The sequence below is a fragment of the Anas acuta genome, chromosome 10 (genome assembly GCF_963932015.1).
Source record: "Anas acuta chromosome 10, bAnaAcu1.1, whole genome shotgun sequence".
Classification (NCBI taxonomy): Eukaryota; Metazoa; Chordata; class Aves; order Anseriformes; family Anatidae; genus Anas; species Anas acuta.
The window spans coordinates 4,414,524-4,428,477 of record NC_088988.1 but is presented as its reverse complement, the minus strand read 5'-3'; the positions used below and the strand labels follow the sequence as shown (position 1 = coordinate 4,428,477).

Here is a 13,954-nt window from a genome sequence, read left to right as displayed (position 1 = left end):
CCTTTATTCATCATCTGGACTGAGAACCTAGCCCTCAAAGTTACTGTTTTGTAATCTCCGTGCCAGCGCACACACATAAAAGCAAAAGCTTACATGAAAATTATGTTTAGCAAGGTTTGAAGGGGGAAGTGTGATGTGATGGATATTTTGTTTTATGAATGTGGAGCCCAATATTTGGTTTTATGAGCACTGAGCCCAAATCCAGTATCATTCCCAGAAGCTAACATGATGGATGAGTGAGTGGATGTTCAAAGTCCATTTCCTTTGTTTCTTCAGGTTCTGCTGCTTGCATGTGCAGAAGATTTAGAATGCATCCCTGGATTCCAGCAAAAGGTTTTTTATATTGAACAGCCATTTGAATTCACAGAGGACCAGCCAGTTCTGAACCGTATGTTATTTTCATATATTACTCTTGTGCAGAAATCAGAATTGCCTATATGTTCATATCACTCCTGTCATTTATCAGAAAGCTTTTTATTGTACGTAGGGTGTTGAATATTGCCATGATTCTACCTGTGCTCCCCTGCATTAATCCCATATCTCTAGAGAGTTTACTTGGTTTCATGTATTAGAGATGACAAAATACTATATATACATAAATTTAGGATAATATGAATGTTGTGAAAACTTTAAATCATCCACTTTTTGAAAAGTAAATTTCCTTGGAAATTTTTACAGTCTTTCCTATAATATTGGCAATTGCTTGGAAATGTCACTAGTAATTCCTCTCTGCAAATCTGGTTTAGAAGCTTGTATCTTAGAATTCAACCTCTCTTCAAAGACAGTGTAAGTCCTTTCCATGAAATTCAGAAGACTGGATCACGCTTCAGGTCATCAGTGACAGAATTTTTTTACTACATGTATTGTACAAATGGATTATTCAATAATACTTCCAATGCCCAGGTGTCACATCCAAACTGCTGCTGTATGCTTAAAGCATTAGCTAAAGGAGACTTAACTGTCTTTGAGTCCTGGTTTTAGTTCCTTCAAATATTTTTCTATAAGCAAGTCATACAACTTGTTCATTTCTGTGGCTTTGGGACATTGCTGTCATTTTCATAACTTTCAAACACATCCACGTTTGCACATGATATGTATATTACTAATAGTTCCTTAGTTATGCTTGGTTGCTTGCTGCTAAACCATGAATATTTCTAGATATGCTGCGTGAGATAGCAGTACTGCTATCTAAATACAGTATCTAGATCATATAAGGCAGTGCATAGTGACAGTCTAGTGAAACCAAGACATGCAAAGATATGTTACTCATTAAATGTATGTTTCCCATCTCGATTGCCTCCAGATACTATTACAACATATTGATATATGTGCACTGTTATGCTTGTTTGGATTAAGGTACAATATATTTGCATACAGATTTTAAAATACCACTAAATTTAAAACAAAACCAAAACAGACATGCTATTCAGAACTTTAAGATTATACAGTTTAGAAGACAGATTTCAAACTTCCAATTTCTTTAGGTAATTTTGCTCTAAATTGTTAACTCCCAAGATTGCTTTTAGACATTGATAAACGTGGTTTGATTGGATTTAAACATTCCTACATTGTTAAAATAAAAATCTGTAGATTGCATTTAATCATAGATTCTGAGAACGGTTGAATAGAATCCCCAGCTCTCCCAGGTGGAGAGGGAGAGGTGTTCCATAGGAGCTCTTTATAGGAGAAGTGCTCCAGCCCTATGATCATACTCATGGCCTTCCTCTGGACCAGCTTTACCAGGTTCATGTCTTTCCTGTGCTGATGCTGCCAGTAAGCCTCCAATGCTGAAAACTTATGCAAGGAAAAACAATATTAACTCGTTAGTGTTAACCTGAATGAAAATAACTTTTGTTGTATTCTTTATTTGCTTCTGAATTTTGAGGTTGTTGCATGTCTGGCCAGATCTCCTGCTGATTTAGGCTTGCTCTGCCAAACAAGTAAAGGATAAATTAACTAAGCCAGTGTTGACTGGTGAGCTCTGTGGTGAATCAGCAAACTGCACTGGTGTGAAACTGGCACATTAATTAAGATGCCATCATTAAAGTAAGAAGGAAAGAACAGGAGGAGATCTAGAAATGCCTGGAAACAATCTTGGAAATTAAATTATTTTAATAAGCAGACACTAAATTGGCCTAATATGTAATGTTCAACAAAGGCAGATTGTCGATGCATGATTCTAGTTAATTCAATCACTTGTAAATAGTATGTCCTTCATGCAGTGGTATTAAACCTCTGCACAGTTTCTTCATTTTAGCTGTCAACAGAATTGATATTTTTAATTGTCTGTTTGAATACACTTTGCATGCTCTTGCATCTTTTTATACCCATTACCCAAGAGCAGCGTAATTTAGCGGTTGCATTGGAATGTGAGGCTTTCCAGGGCTATGTAAATTAATAGAGTGAATATGCAAAGCAGGTCTATAGCAGTGATTGCTTTTGTAGTCCTCAATAAGGAAAGGAAAGGATCTTCTTAATTCTTTTCTGAAGTGCGATAAAAGTCTTTTTTTTCTTTTTTTTTTTTTCTCCAAATTAAGCAAGGACCTACTGTACATTTCATTGTCAGCATCTTCCTAGCAATTTAATATAGGTTATGGCAGGTCCTTATGTATTTATTACTTTTAAATATGGCAATATTAATTATATTTTACGTTTACTGGTAGGAGGATAAACCCAAAGCAAAGGTACAGAATTTTATCTTTTCTTATTTTCACTTGTACTGATTCTTGCCAAAACCAATGTATAAGCTGACTGTAACAGATATATATCATCCCAGTTGTGTATGCATGCCTTCCTTCCCATTAATTTCACTGGGCTCCTATTGCTATTTGTTATCTTTTATCCCATTGTGCTCAGATTGAACTGCTTTTTTATTGATTTATCATTACATCTCACTTAACAGTACCCTCTAGCATTACTCAGACAATTCATTATCCTAATTTTGTTTGTTGTATTTTACGATGGACTTTTTCTTTTCCTCATCAGACCACCTTCTGTCCATATCCCTTGTGTGTTCTATGACCACACACAAAACCAAGCACTTCTCACCTGCTTGTGAACTGCCCAGTTCTTTTCCCCCAGTGCCACCTTCTTAAAACCAGATGGTCCCTTGATGTGTTAGGAGAGGATTCATACAGCCACTCTCTGGAAATACGGAAGAGTCTTTCCACATAACTGTTGCTTTAACAGGCAATAACATTACTGGATTTTTCTTCTTTGTAGCTCTTTTAGTTTATACCTAAGACTGTCTTCTGCAATTAAATAGAGGAGATCACAAAGATTGTTAGGTTCTTGATAAGGTGATAATTGACAGCATTAATTGCAGGTTTTACCTTTCTGAAACATTTGTGGCCATCAATATACTTTCTCATCAGCAAGCTTGTCTTCAGCAATGCTGACAGGTCACGGGTAGTGACAATGCTCTGTCATGGCAGGCTGATAGAAAGTTCCTAATCAGACCTATCAAACGTGGAAATGTAACCATGTTACATTAATCATGTTTATACTTAACATACATGTGTCTGGGCTTTTGGGGGTACTTTTAATTGACAATAAATCAAATAATACACTTGAAAAATTGAGGCAATTAACATAAGGTATTAGGTGATGTGTTGTGCATACTAAACTGGGGAATACATTGTCAGTGATTTAAACGTCAAAGCAAAAGAATTTTTGACCCTTACTTGAAAAGCTTTAATTTGGATGTTAATTAATGGCTGACCTCTTCTGTCTCTTACATGATAGATTGCATGTTTCAGAGCTTGAGCTGTTTCAAGATCACAGCTTTGTCTGTTTGCATTTGTGTGCGTTTTCATTCTGTGGATTTAACAAAGACATTTCTATTCAGTCATAGAAAATCTTTATTTACTCATATGGTGGGAAATACATTAGTCTGCTTATCATTAATACTTGAAGGCTGAATACTTGAATGCTTCGCTGTTTAGCAAGGCTGAAGCCTCCAACAGATTTCCTTTGTTTGAATTGAGTAATGCCTGTGGAAAGATCAGAGAAGACCATTCCTACTGTTATGACATCAGGCGTGTACATGGATCATAGCGCTGATCACGCTCACATCGAAACATTTCATACAGATTCTCAGATAAATAGATGAGGGCTGTGTGAGATCTGTGATTTATCACATCCACTATTCCCACTGTTTACCGTGCCATTTGACTTTACAGACAGTGTGAACCAGTTGCAGAAATAGTCTATTGATATTACATTGTTACTCTCTATTTACTCTGATCCATACAGTTATCACATTTTTCATCTCCCCTGCTTCACTTTTTCTGCAACTTGTATAGAGCCAATGTTGGCAGCCTAATTCAATATACTGTAATTTGCCAGATCCTCTACAGAGTTTTAACATGAGGTTTTTACACCAGAGTTGGCTCTTCACTCTGAACATGCCAGGTTTTAGGTAATTAGAACTAAAGGTGGTAGTTGCAGCTTGCAAAATAACAAGTTCGAGTGAGGTAAGGTTTTTGGCTTAGTAATTTAATGCAGGCAAAACTGTCTAGACTTTTGGGCAACAACTAGTTAACTATGGATTTTTCACTTAATCAGGTGTGTATGTGTGTGTATATGTATATATATATATATATATGTATATATATATATCTGTAGCATGTCTTGTACTTCTTTACAAAATGTTGAAAAATAATTCCTGTGCTGGACGTGCGTTAGCAGGTTCTATAGTAATATGCCTGTCAACCTTTCTAACCAGAAAGCCAAATGTTGTTTATACTCCAAAATGCATCTTAATGTGTGTGTGGCAATACATAGAACTTGAATACCAGAGCCTCAGTACTGGCACTTGAATGCATGATTAAGTCCAGACTTCTGGGACTCAGTGTTATGCCATGTGGATGGAAATATTAGTCAGGATTTGAAGCCAGACATTAGGGATATCCCTTAATCATGCTGTTCCCCTTTAGATAGCTGTAGGAAGCCAAGTTCCTGTTACCAAAATTTCAGTATTGCCTAACTCTTACACAAACATAATGAGAAAATTTTCTGCATAAGTACTGCAAATAGGTATTGTTATTGTAAGAGTATTAATATTGAACACCTTGGTAATGTTTCTGAATAGATGTATGCAGAGCAATGTTTCAACTTAACACCGTCATCTCTTATACTCCTTTCACACATGACTAAAGCAAAAACAATTTAAAATCAAACAAACAAAGCAAAATGGGTGGCCAGAGAGTTGCCTTCCAAACAGTACTTGTCAGCTTATGAACAGGATCTGAAGGGAATTGTTTCAAAAATATGCTTCAATTTTTATGCATATGCATTTAATTAAACTTTTTTTTTTTTCTTGCAAGAGGGTAAGATATTAGATGACAATGTGGAAAAAATAATTAGTCTCTGAGAAATATCTTCCATGCTAAGTCAAAATCTCAAATGGATGTAGTCTGCTCTAGAAGAGTGATGGAGGAAAAGCCATATGTGTTGGTGAAACCTCCTCTTGCCATTATCAAGTCTTTATCATTATTCCAAGGTGGAGAAAATGAAAAACTAAACCAAGAAAAAGTCTTGTCTGTTTTGGTCAGAAAAGCCATGTAAACCTGGGTTTAAAAAAAAAATAAAGGGGGGGGGGGGGGAGGTGTTTACAGTAATGCTTTATTAACTGGCAGATTCTGGATTTTGGAAGGTAAAAGTAGCAGATTACTTGGTTTGAGATCAGATTTATTTATTTATTTATTTATTTATTTATTTATTTTCATGGAGATTTTCCATGAATTGCGGAGAAAACTTTTTGAAATGTGTCTGCTTTGGTTGGCTGAAGCAAGCCAGCTGTTCTTCTAATAGTCTAAATCAATGACCAACTGCTCAGTATTAGCAGGATGGGTCCATTGCTCAGTGCAGTGCAAACCATGTATTAATAATGTCCCTAGGTGCTTTAATGGAAGACTTTTTCTGTTTGATTCCAGTTTGCACTTCCAAAAAAAAATTATATTAAATTACCGCTCCCTAACCAAAAAATGATGCAGGCCAAGAGGCAGCCTCGTTCAGCTATATGCATATGCTGGAAGGCTAAAATCTTCTAACGAAATGTAAGTATCGGCATGATGCAGCAAGCAAGTAGTCTGACATGAAATGTTGCTCAGGGCTGACAAAATTCACCAGGTCAATCCTCCTGAGGAAAAGAGGGGTAGGGACGTGTGACATCAGGACATTGGAGCTGGGGTTGTGCTTCACCTTCAGCATCAGCCCATCTTTATCAGGAGGATGCTGCTTGCATCTGACAAACAGACATAGCATGAATGATTGCATGCTGAGATGTTCCTGCTCTTCTGTTTTAATTAGCTTCATATTTCCACAAACTGCATTTCTGACAGCTTTAAATTTGAGCATCTTAGAAAAGAACCATGCAAAAGATGGCTAACCTGCTCCATTGTGCTTCAAAGTGCAGTGTGGACACTTGGCAAGAATTAATGGAAGTAAGAGAGACTAAATCTTTCTTTAAACATAGAATCTTATTTAAGTTAATCATATCTTAAAGCATGCAAGTATTCTTGAAAATAATTGCAGACATATTTCATGATTAATTTTTAGTTTTTAGAATTTCTCTCTGCTAATCCAAATCAAATTATAACTTTTGTATTGTGATTATGCTCAGGCTTCAACTTGCAGTTTTTCTTTCCCTTTGCCTATTTAAAGCAGTCTTTCCTTGACAGAGCAATCTGTCTGCACATGTTGGCTACTGTCTGCTTTAATGGATGCATCTCCTTTTTACATACCTTTTCTGTGGCATGTGGTCTCTCCATCTCTGTCTCTCTCTAAGTAACATTGGCAATAAACTCATGAAGTCTTTCAGAAATTTATTAGATTGAGTGCTTTATTTATTTATTTATTTATTTAAGCTGGAGGCTGGTGGTTTTGATTTTGTCTTCTGTCTCAGTTCTGCTTAACCACCAGAACATTTTCTCTAGATAAGAGAAAGGAACCTTTTATGGATTGATTCTGAAAACTGTGGTCATTTTGGAGTGATTTTATGTGCATGTTTGTATGCCTGGTACTAACTACTTCTTACTGGGCAGACAAGTACAACTGTAGATAGTGGAGTAAGTGCATGTCATGTTCTGTGCTCTGAATATTAATTAAAATGTTTGCTGGTAGGATTTACTAAAATAAGAAATTGCCTTAAGAAAGCCAGACTGAAAGTGATCAAAAATCTGAAATTCCTGTAGCAAAGAATCCTTTTTTAAAAAAGGTGGAAATAAAACTGGGAGCACTGGGAGGGCCTAAAAGATAATGCCTTGAGAAATCTGGGATGCTGCTGTTTAGACAGGGGCTCTGCTTTCAATACTAGCTTGGATTGTTTCCTCTCTAAAAATGAGTGCCACTTTCTCTCTCTCTCAAGAACTGAGGTGCTTTTAAAGAGAGCAGCACAACAGAGGTAACACTAAAGCAGTTTATAGGTAGCAGATAGCAAAAGAGAAATTCTGCACTGAAGTTGTAGCAACCGTCAGTATGTATTTGACATATTTGCAAAATGCTTGCTAGCAAGTTCCAGAACTAAAAGTATGTCAGATTGAAGTAAATGATAATTGATCTAATTGATGTATGGCACCATTCTGTAACCAGGAGTTCAGGTTTAGTTTTCTGAAGGGCAAATTGCAATTCACTCTTATATTCCTTTTCATCAGCTGTGATCCTTCTTTCAGCAGGATCTAGGTTTATATTACAGGCTGTTGTCCTGTCTGACAATTTTGGCCAAAATACTGCAGAGGAGATTATTAAAAAAAAATAAAATAAAATAAAATAAGCTTTATTTTTTATTATTTTTATTTCCTTTTTTTTTTTTTTCCTAAATATATTCTGTAACTAGAATCTATGTACATGTGTATTCTCAGCCTACCATACTGATAAGAAGTGTTGTTTGTAGAATACATTCAGGCACGTGGATTTTGTTTAACTTCTTTTGTGTGGTAGTGAACTAGTGGCAACAGAAAACATGCTGGTGTGCTAGAAAACCAAAGTGCTTGGTTTACAAGTAGGACTCCTGCAGGCTTTATGTAGCTGGAATTTTAATTACAGTGCCAGCTCTCAACTCCTACAATAAAACAGTAGGGAGACCACTATAATTTGACCTCTTACATTAACATTAACACCAACCTATACAAAAATATAGCTTCAACTTTAAAGAATATATACAGTGGGAGGTAAATTGAAGGAATTCAAGGAACTATAAAGAAAAAAACTCTTCAGATAATGTTTATTTTCCAGAAGTAAAAGTGTGGCCACCAATGCAATGTTGGTGTGTTTGGCTCCCTGTACCAATTTCTGGTACTCAAAAGCAACTTTAAAACTAAAAAACAAAAATAAAATAAAATAAAATAAAAAATCCTGCACTGTTGACTGAAAGGTAGGAAAAGTGTTTTCAGTTTTACCACGTCTTGGGCATTGCAGTTCTTCTGCCAGGTTCCGAATAAAGGATGCTACATAAACTATAGAGAAAATGTTGATGTATTGATGACAAAGCCTTCATGTTTCCAAAGGAAACTTAATTCAGGAAACTTCAGGTGCCCACTCCTGAATCACTTCTTTTCACTCTTCTGTCTGCTGTCCCTCACCATATGGTTCAGAGGGGAGTAAGAGCAGTCAGCATTTGTGGATTACACACTGGGCCAAGTGCTCTATCCTGCTGAGTCTCAAAAGAGCGAGGTGGGGTGGGAAGCAGGAATGGACACCCTGTGCAAGGCTTGCATAGGACAGTTGATGCTGCTGTACTGCTGGAATGTGAAATGGGGAATTTTTCACTAGCCTCTGCAGAAGAAAGTCAATTTTGACCAGTGGAATAGAGCACCATGAACAGTCACAAATATGTATGAATTTTGGGTTAATTCTAGCTACAATAGTCCATGAGTTTTGGCATGACAGCTCATTATATATTTCGGAGATTTTGTCATTGTAGAAAGGTGCTTAAGAATATTTTCCAGGTTTCCTCTGTCTTTTAATACCATTCAGAGCATCGTTCAGTCAACTTTAGCTCCTTTTCATGGAACTGAATTGAAACTGTAAACATAAGAATACTTTAAATGAGTGTTTTTAATGTTCCAGTAAAAACAACCAGATTTGAATGTCAAGATTAGAAGTTGCTTTTATGTGACCTAAAATATTTTTGTTTTCATTGCCTATGTTTCCTTTATTTTGCTGCTCATTTGACAGGTGAAGCATGAACTGTGTGAATCTATCTTTAATTGTGTTTCCTGATGTTACGTTTCACGATGCTTTGTGTTATGGATAGCTTCCATTAGAAAGATGTATTATTTCTGTGATGCCTTATGCTGTATGCCAGATATGCTGAGGAAGAGAAAGAATGAATGAGAACTTGTACTAATTTCCTGGAGTACAATATTTCAGGACTCCTACTTTTACCAACCTCACAGTTAGCAGACCTACTTATAGTTAAAAGTTGCCTTGAAGAGCTGTTGCGCATGTGGTGGTATGTCTGTTTTGCTGTGGGGAGCAGCACAGTTCCAATAATTGCTTTTTTTTGCATGTGAGGAGAGGCTTCCTCTGCTATCACAGTGCTTGAGGGAGGAGGGTAAAGTGTTTGCAAGAGATTGGTTCCTCTTTTCCAGTGGGCAATGTGCAGCTGTGACCCTGTTGACCAAAGAGGTCCCTTAGACCTGAAGGACCAGGCAGCTGTGATGAAAGCACTGGGAGTTTCTTTAATTCCTCTCCAGGAATTTGTGTTCCAGCACGATGCCACATGCAAAAAAATGATGCAGAAGGGCAGGAAGGCAGCTACTGAGTGTTGTGGTCAGGAAGTTTCCCTGAGGTTCATTGTGGCTGCAAGTTAGGCCATGAACTCAGTTGCCTAAGAAAATGAGTTTGATTGTTTACTTACTATTGTAGGTTTGTTTGTTTTGGATGTCGGGGGGTTGCTTGTTTTATTTGTTATTAATCTTGGCTCTTCCAGGTAAAGGTAGTATTCAGCCTGGTTTGTCTGTGGAGAATCAAATTAAGTGTTCTGTAGGCAGAAGAAAATAGGAAATAGATATTTTTATAATGCTCTAAGGAAAAGAGATCAGTATTCTGGGAGTTATACAGTGCGATATATAACCAAAGAGCTTACTTCTAATTCTTAAGAATAAGGTTTGTGTCACAGGAAATTCTGTAAAATGATCTTAAATAATGGAGCCAATCAGTTCACTCCTCTGATTAATAAGAAAATACAATGCTCCAAATGTTCTGTAAGATTTGGTGTTCTGAGAAATGTCTGAGAGATCTTATGCAGGTAGGCAGAGGCATAATGGCATAATAGAATAGCAGCTTCTGCTGACTGTAAATCAAAATAAGAAACTTTATTAAAAATGAGATTATTACTTCTGGCACTTTTATTCTTTGAGACACTCTGTCTTTAATAGCTTCTCCAATAAAGTTAGAAGAAACTGAAGTATAGAAGCTTTAACACTTGAATAATAAATCTATTAGTTTTAATGCTCCTAGAAATATTAGTCATTGACTACTTACTACTGTTTTTATACGTCAGCATCACTTCCCAGAATTGTACGATACTAACTACAGTTAGCGCTGATAATTAATTGAAATGAAATTACTTGTAATTGAAGAAGTGCTGGACATACTTGATTTAACTCTTTCTGGTACCTTAGCTATGCTTTAGATTCAAGGTACTTAAGCTCCCTCTATGCTTTATATTGAAATTCAATTCTACTTCAATATAAGAATATGCTTAAGCTCTGGTAGCTTCAGCGGAAGGTTTTGCTTACGCAAAATATTTGCCATTCTTGAAGGACTGGACTACAGCAGAACTGTAAGGTGACTGTTACCTGTGCAGCCACACGAAATAAAAGGCATACAAGTTTTCTACTGTTTGTGTTTTCTGTGTCAAAGGAAATAATTTGGAGCAATTATGATCTGAACCTTATCTACAGCAAGAAATACAGTTTTCCTCGATGGGTGCTGCTTTTGCTAAAGTTTGGTTTTCACGCATAAATCTGTGCCCAGACTTGTCTTTTTCCTAGATGCGACTGGGCCTAGATTTTGGTAACTGAAAAAATTTAGATCCACTGGTCTTTTATATTACATGGTAATGACCTCTTAAATATAGTGAAGCTCTGGACAAGAATGAACTCTAAAAACAGGTGGAGAAAGCTGGTGCTGCACCCCCGCTGCCCATGGTACATAGGCAAGAGCCCCAGGAAGTCAGGTTGGTGGCTGCTGGCAGGGCTCCTGCTGAGGAAGGCGGTGGGGAATGAGCAGTGGCTGCCTCTGGGCTGGGTGGGAACAGCCCTTGCTAGAACAGTTGCCACAGCCCCCATAAGAACTGACATTTAAAAGTTTCATAAAGATATAAATATTTGCTAAGCGAGATCAAAGACCAGGCTTAATGCAACCAGGTTATGGTAGGTTACAAGTAAAGGGCATAAAATCACATTCTCTGGCTAGCTTTACTGCTCATACTGGTCTCTAATGCCAGGCCTGTAATACAGTATTGCCCCTAGAGCTCTGGGGATTCAGAAAACCAAGTCACAACCACTGCTTTTAGTTTGTCGCCTGTGGAAATGTCTGCACGAATTTAATAGGGCATTGCCAGTTTAGGAATGATGGGAGAGAACTATCTGGAAGATATCTCCTAATGGAAATAAGCACTCCAAATTTCAACAGAAAGATGGTGACTAGAAAGGATAATTAAAGAGCCCATTGAGACGAAAACAACATTACCAAAAATCATGGAATCATCTAGGTGGGAAAAGACCTTCAAGATCACCAAGTCAGTCTGACCTCCTGAGTCCCACCACTAAACCATGACACTTAGTGCCATATCCACACATCTCTTAAACACCTCCAGGGCTGGGGACTCCACCACTTTCCCAGGCAGCCCATTCCAGTGCTTGACCACCCTGTCCATGAATAAATTCTTCCAAGCTAAACCTCTCCTGGCACTTGTGACTGCTGGAGGGAGTAGCTGTGAGATGTGCAGTGACAATGTATGCTGAGCCAGCTGTGCGTGGGACTCAGCTAACGAGTGCTGTGTGCAGGAGAGAATGGCACTGTGTGCCTCTCCTGCCTCTCTGGGTTGTAAAACCAAAAGCAACAACAGCAACAAATTCAGTAGAGCCTTCAAAGCAAGACTCAGGCAAATATAGCATGCTAGAGAGCAAACCTCTGCTTTTCTTCTTCCCGTTCTCTCATCTCTTTGCATTTCTCTGTGACATGTTTGTGATGGTCTTCAAAATCTTAGGTACCAGGTAGTGTTTTCTCATCTAGGATTTCCTGAGGAGAGGAGATTTTACTAGGATCTATGTGTGCCATAAGACCACGTAGGAGAGTGAAATCTTTTAACTACACGCGTATTCCTTGCTTTACCCTTCTGTTGGAACTGTTGTACTTTAAATGGATTAATTACAAGTGGATCGAACAAAGAAGTGACTCTGGAGGCTGATAGTTTTCCACACAAGGGAAGGTTGCTGTTTCAGCCCTTGCTCACCTGAGTACTTATGCTTTTCTAATGCTTTTCAAAAAGAAAACATTAAAACCATGAGAAGCATTAGCGATTTTTAAAATAAGTATATTTATAGATATTTTAATAAGTATTCAGGGAACTGGAACCTGCTTTTGATGTGTGCTGGAGAATACTTGTGTATAATGATTTCAAACTGTGGAAATATTGAAACGTCAGCTTCAACAAGCAGAGAAAAAGTACCTCTGGATTTTCTATGGATATTCAAGCTCCATGCTAAAGTGTCATTGCTATGATTTTCTTTTTTCTTTTCCCCCTGCAATGATTAATTGGATACAACTGAAATGGTTCCAATAAAAGGGGCTGACATAGATTGTTAGTTAGGAGACTTGTGTAAAAAGCAGTGGGGGAAGTGCAAACTCCAGAAGCTCTGGGCAAGGAGAGCAGCTGAACTGGATCCTGGTGAATACTGGAGCTACTGGGTACATGGAGAACATCAACTACTCTTTCTCTTCCACCTTATAATCTTATTCTATAATCTTATTCTAGAACTTCTTATTTTTCCTACATTTATAAAAAAAAAACAGCCTTTATTTGTCATCGGGAATATTTTCACTTGCACTGAAAGACTTTTTTTTTCATTTTGGTAAGAAAATGATTTTTCTTTTGAGTTCAGTTCTAGTAGAACCCTTTCTCTCAATACCTCCTGCTTGGCAGATGAACCAAAAATAAATTATTTGTATAGTTCTAAGGGCGTCAGTAAATTGATTTCCATAGACCACGAGAGTGCGTTTCCTCTCTGGAATGCCCTGCAGTGATCATTATTACTGATAAATGACAACAGGAATTTTGCAGAGAAATTAATAACTTAGAGGTTGCTATAAAATGAGAAAAGCAACATGGATGCCCTTGAAGGATCTCAAGCATCTCTTTCTTTGTGCATCATCTACTTCATGTTCGTTAATAGATTAAAGGAAAACTGTACTCTGATTTATTTGCCATCTGGCTTACGACGCAGCACTGCCCTAAAAAGCAAAGGAGGTTATGGAGCCATTTTATCTTGGCCTGCCAGCTTGCATGAGAGCAAGAGATGTGAACAGTTGGTATTTCAGTTGGTCACTTTTTTTCTCTCTCTCCTCAGAACAAAGCCAAAGACCTCCACTCAAAGTGATAATGATTGATTTCTGTGATATCAGTGAATTTAGGACACGTTTCCTCAGCTGTTTTCAGAGACTTCATATGGGAAAACAATGGGAATATCTTCCCTCAAAACTTGTTATGAACCTGTTATCATAGAATTAATGTTTGTTTAGTGGTATCATGGTGGTGAGATATTGATTAGTGATAGGGATTAGTTGAGGTTATTTTAGTTTCTGAGAACAACATGCATGTTCTGGTAGGTCACCAGGTGTGGTTGTGTACTGCTTTTCCTTGGCTATGTAGTTCTGTTATAAGACACACAGGTACACTACGTTAATGTGGCCCATAAAATTGTGGAAGTTACTTAAATCTAAC

At 37.4% G+C, this 13,954-nt stretch overlaps 1 protein-coding gene across 4 annotated transcripts in view; it reads left to right on the top strand.

Annotated features, from left to right (window-relative positions):
- The window catches only part of CDH13 (cadherin 13), a 479,864-nt gene that overhangs the window by 89,053 nt on the left and 376,857 nt on the right, over positions 1-13,954 (top strand). For all 4 annotated transcript variants that reach the window (XM_068693026.1, XM_068693025.1, XM_068693029.1 and 1 more), the window contains exon 2: positions 277-388. In XM_068693026.1, the coding sequence (XP_068549127.1) occupies positions 277-388 (112 nt within the window). The remainder of the gene's footprint in view (positions 1-276; positions 389-13,954) is intronic.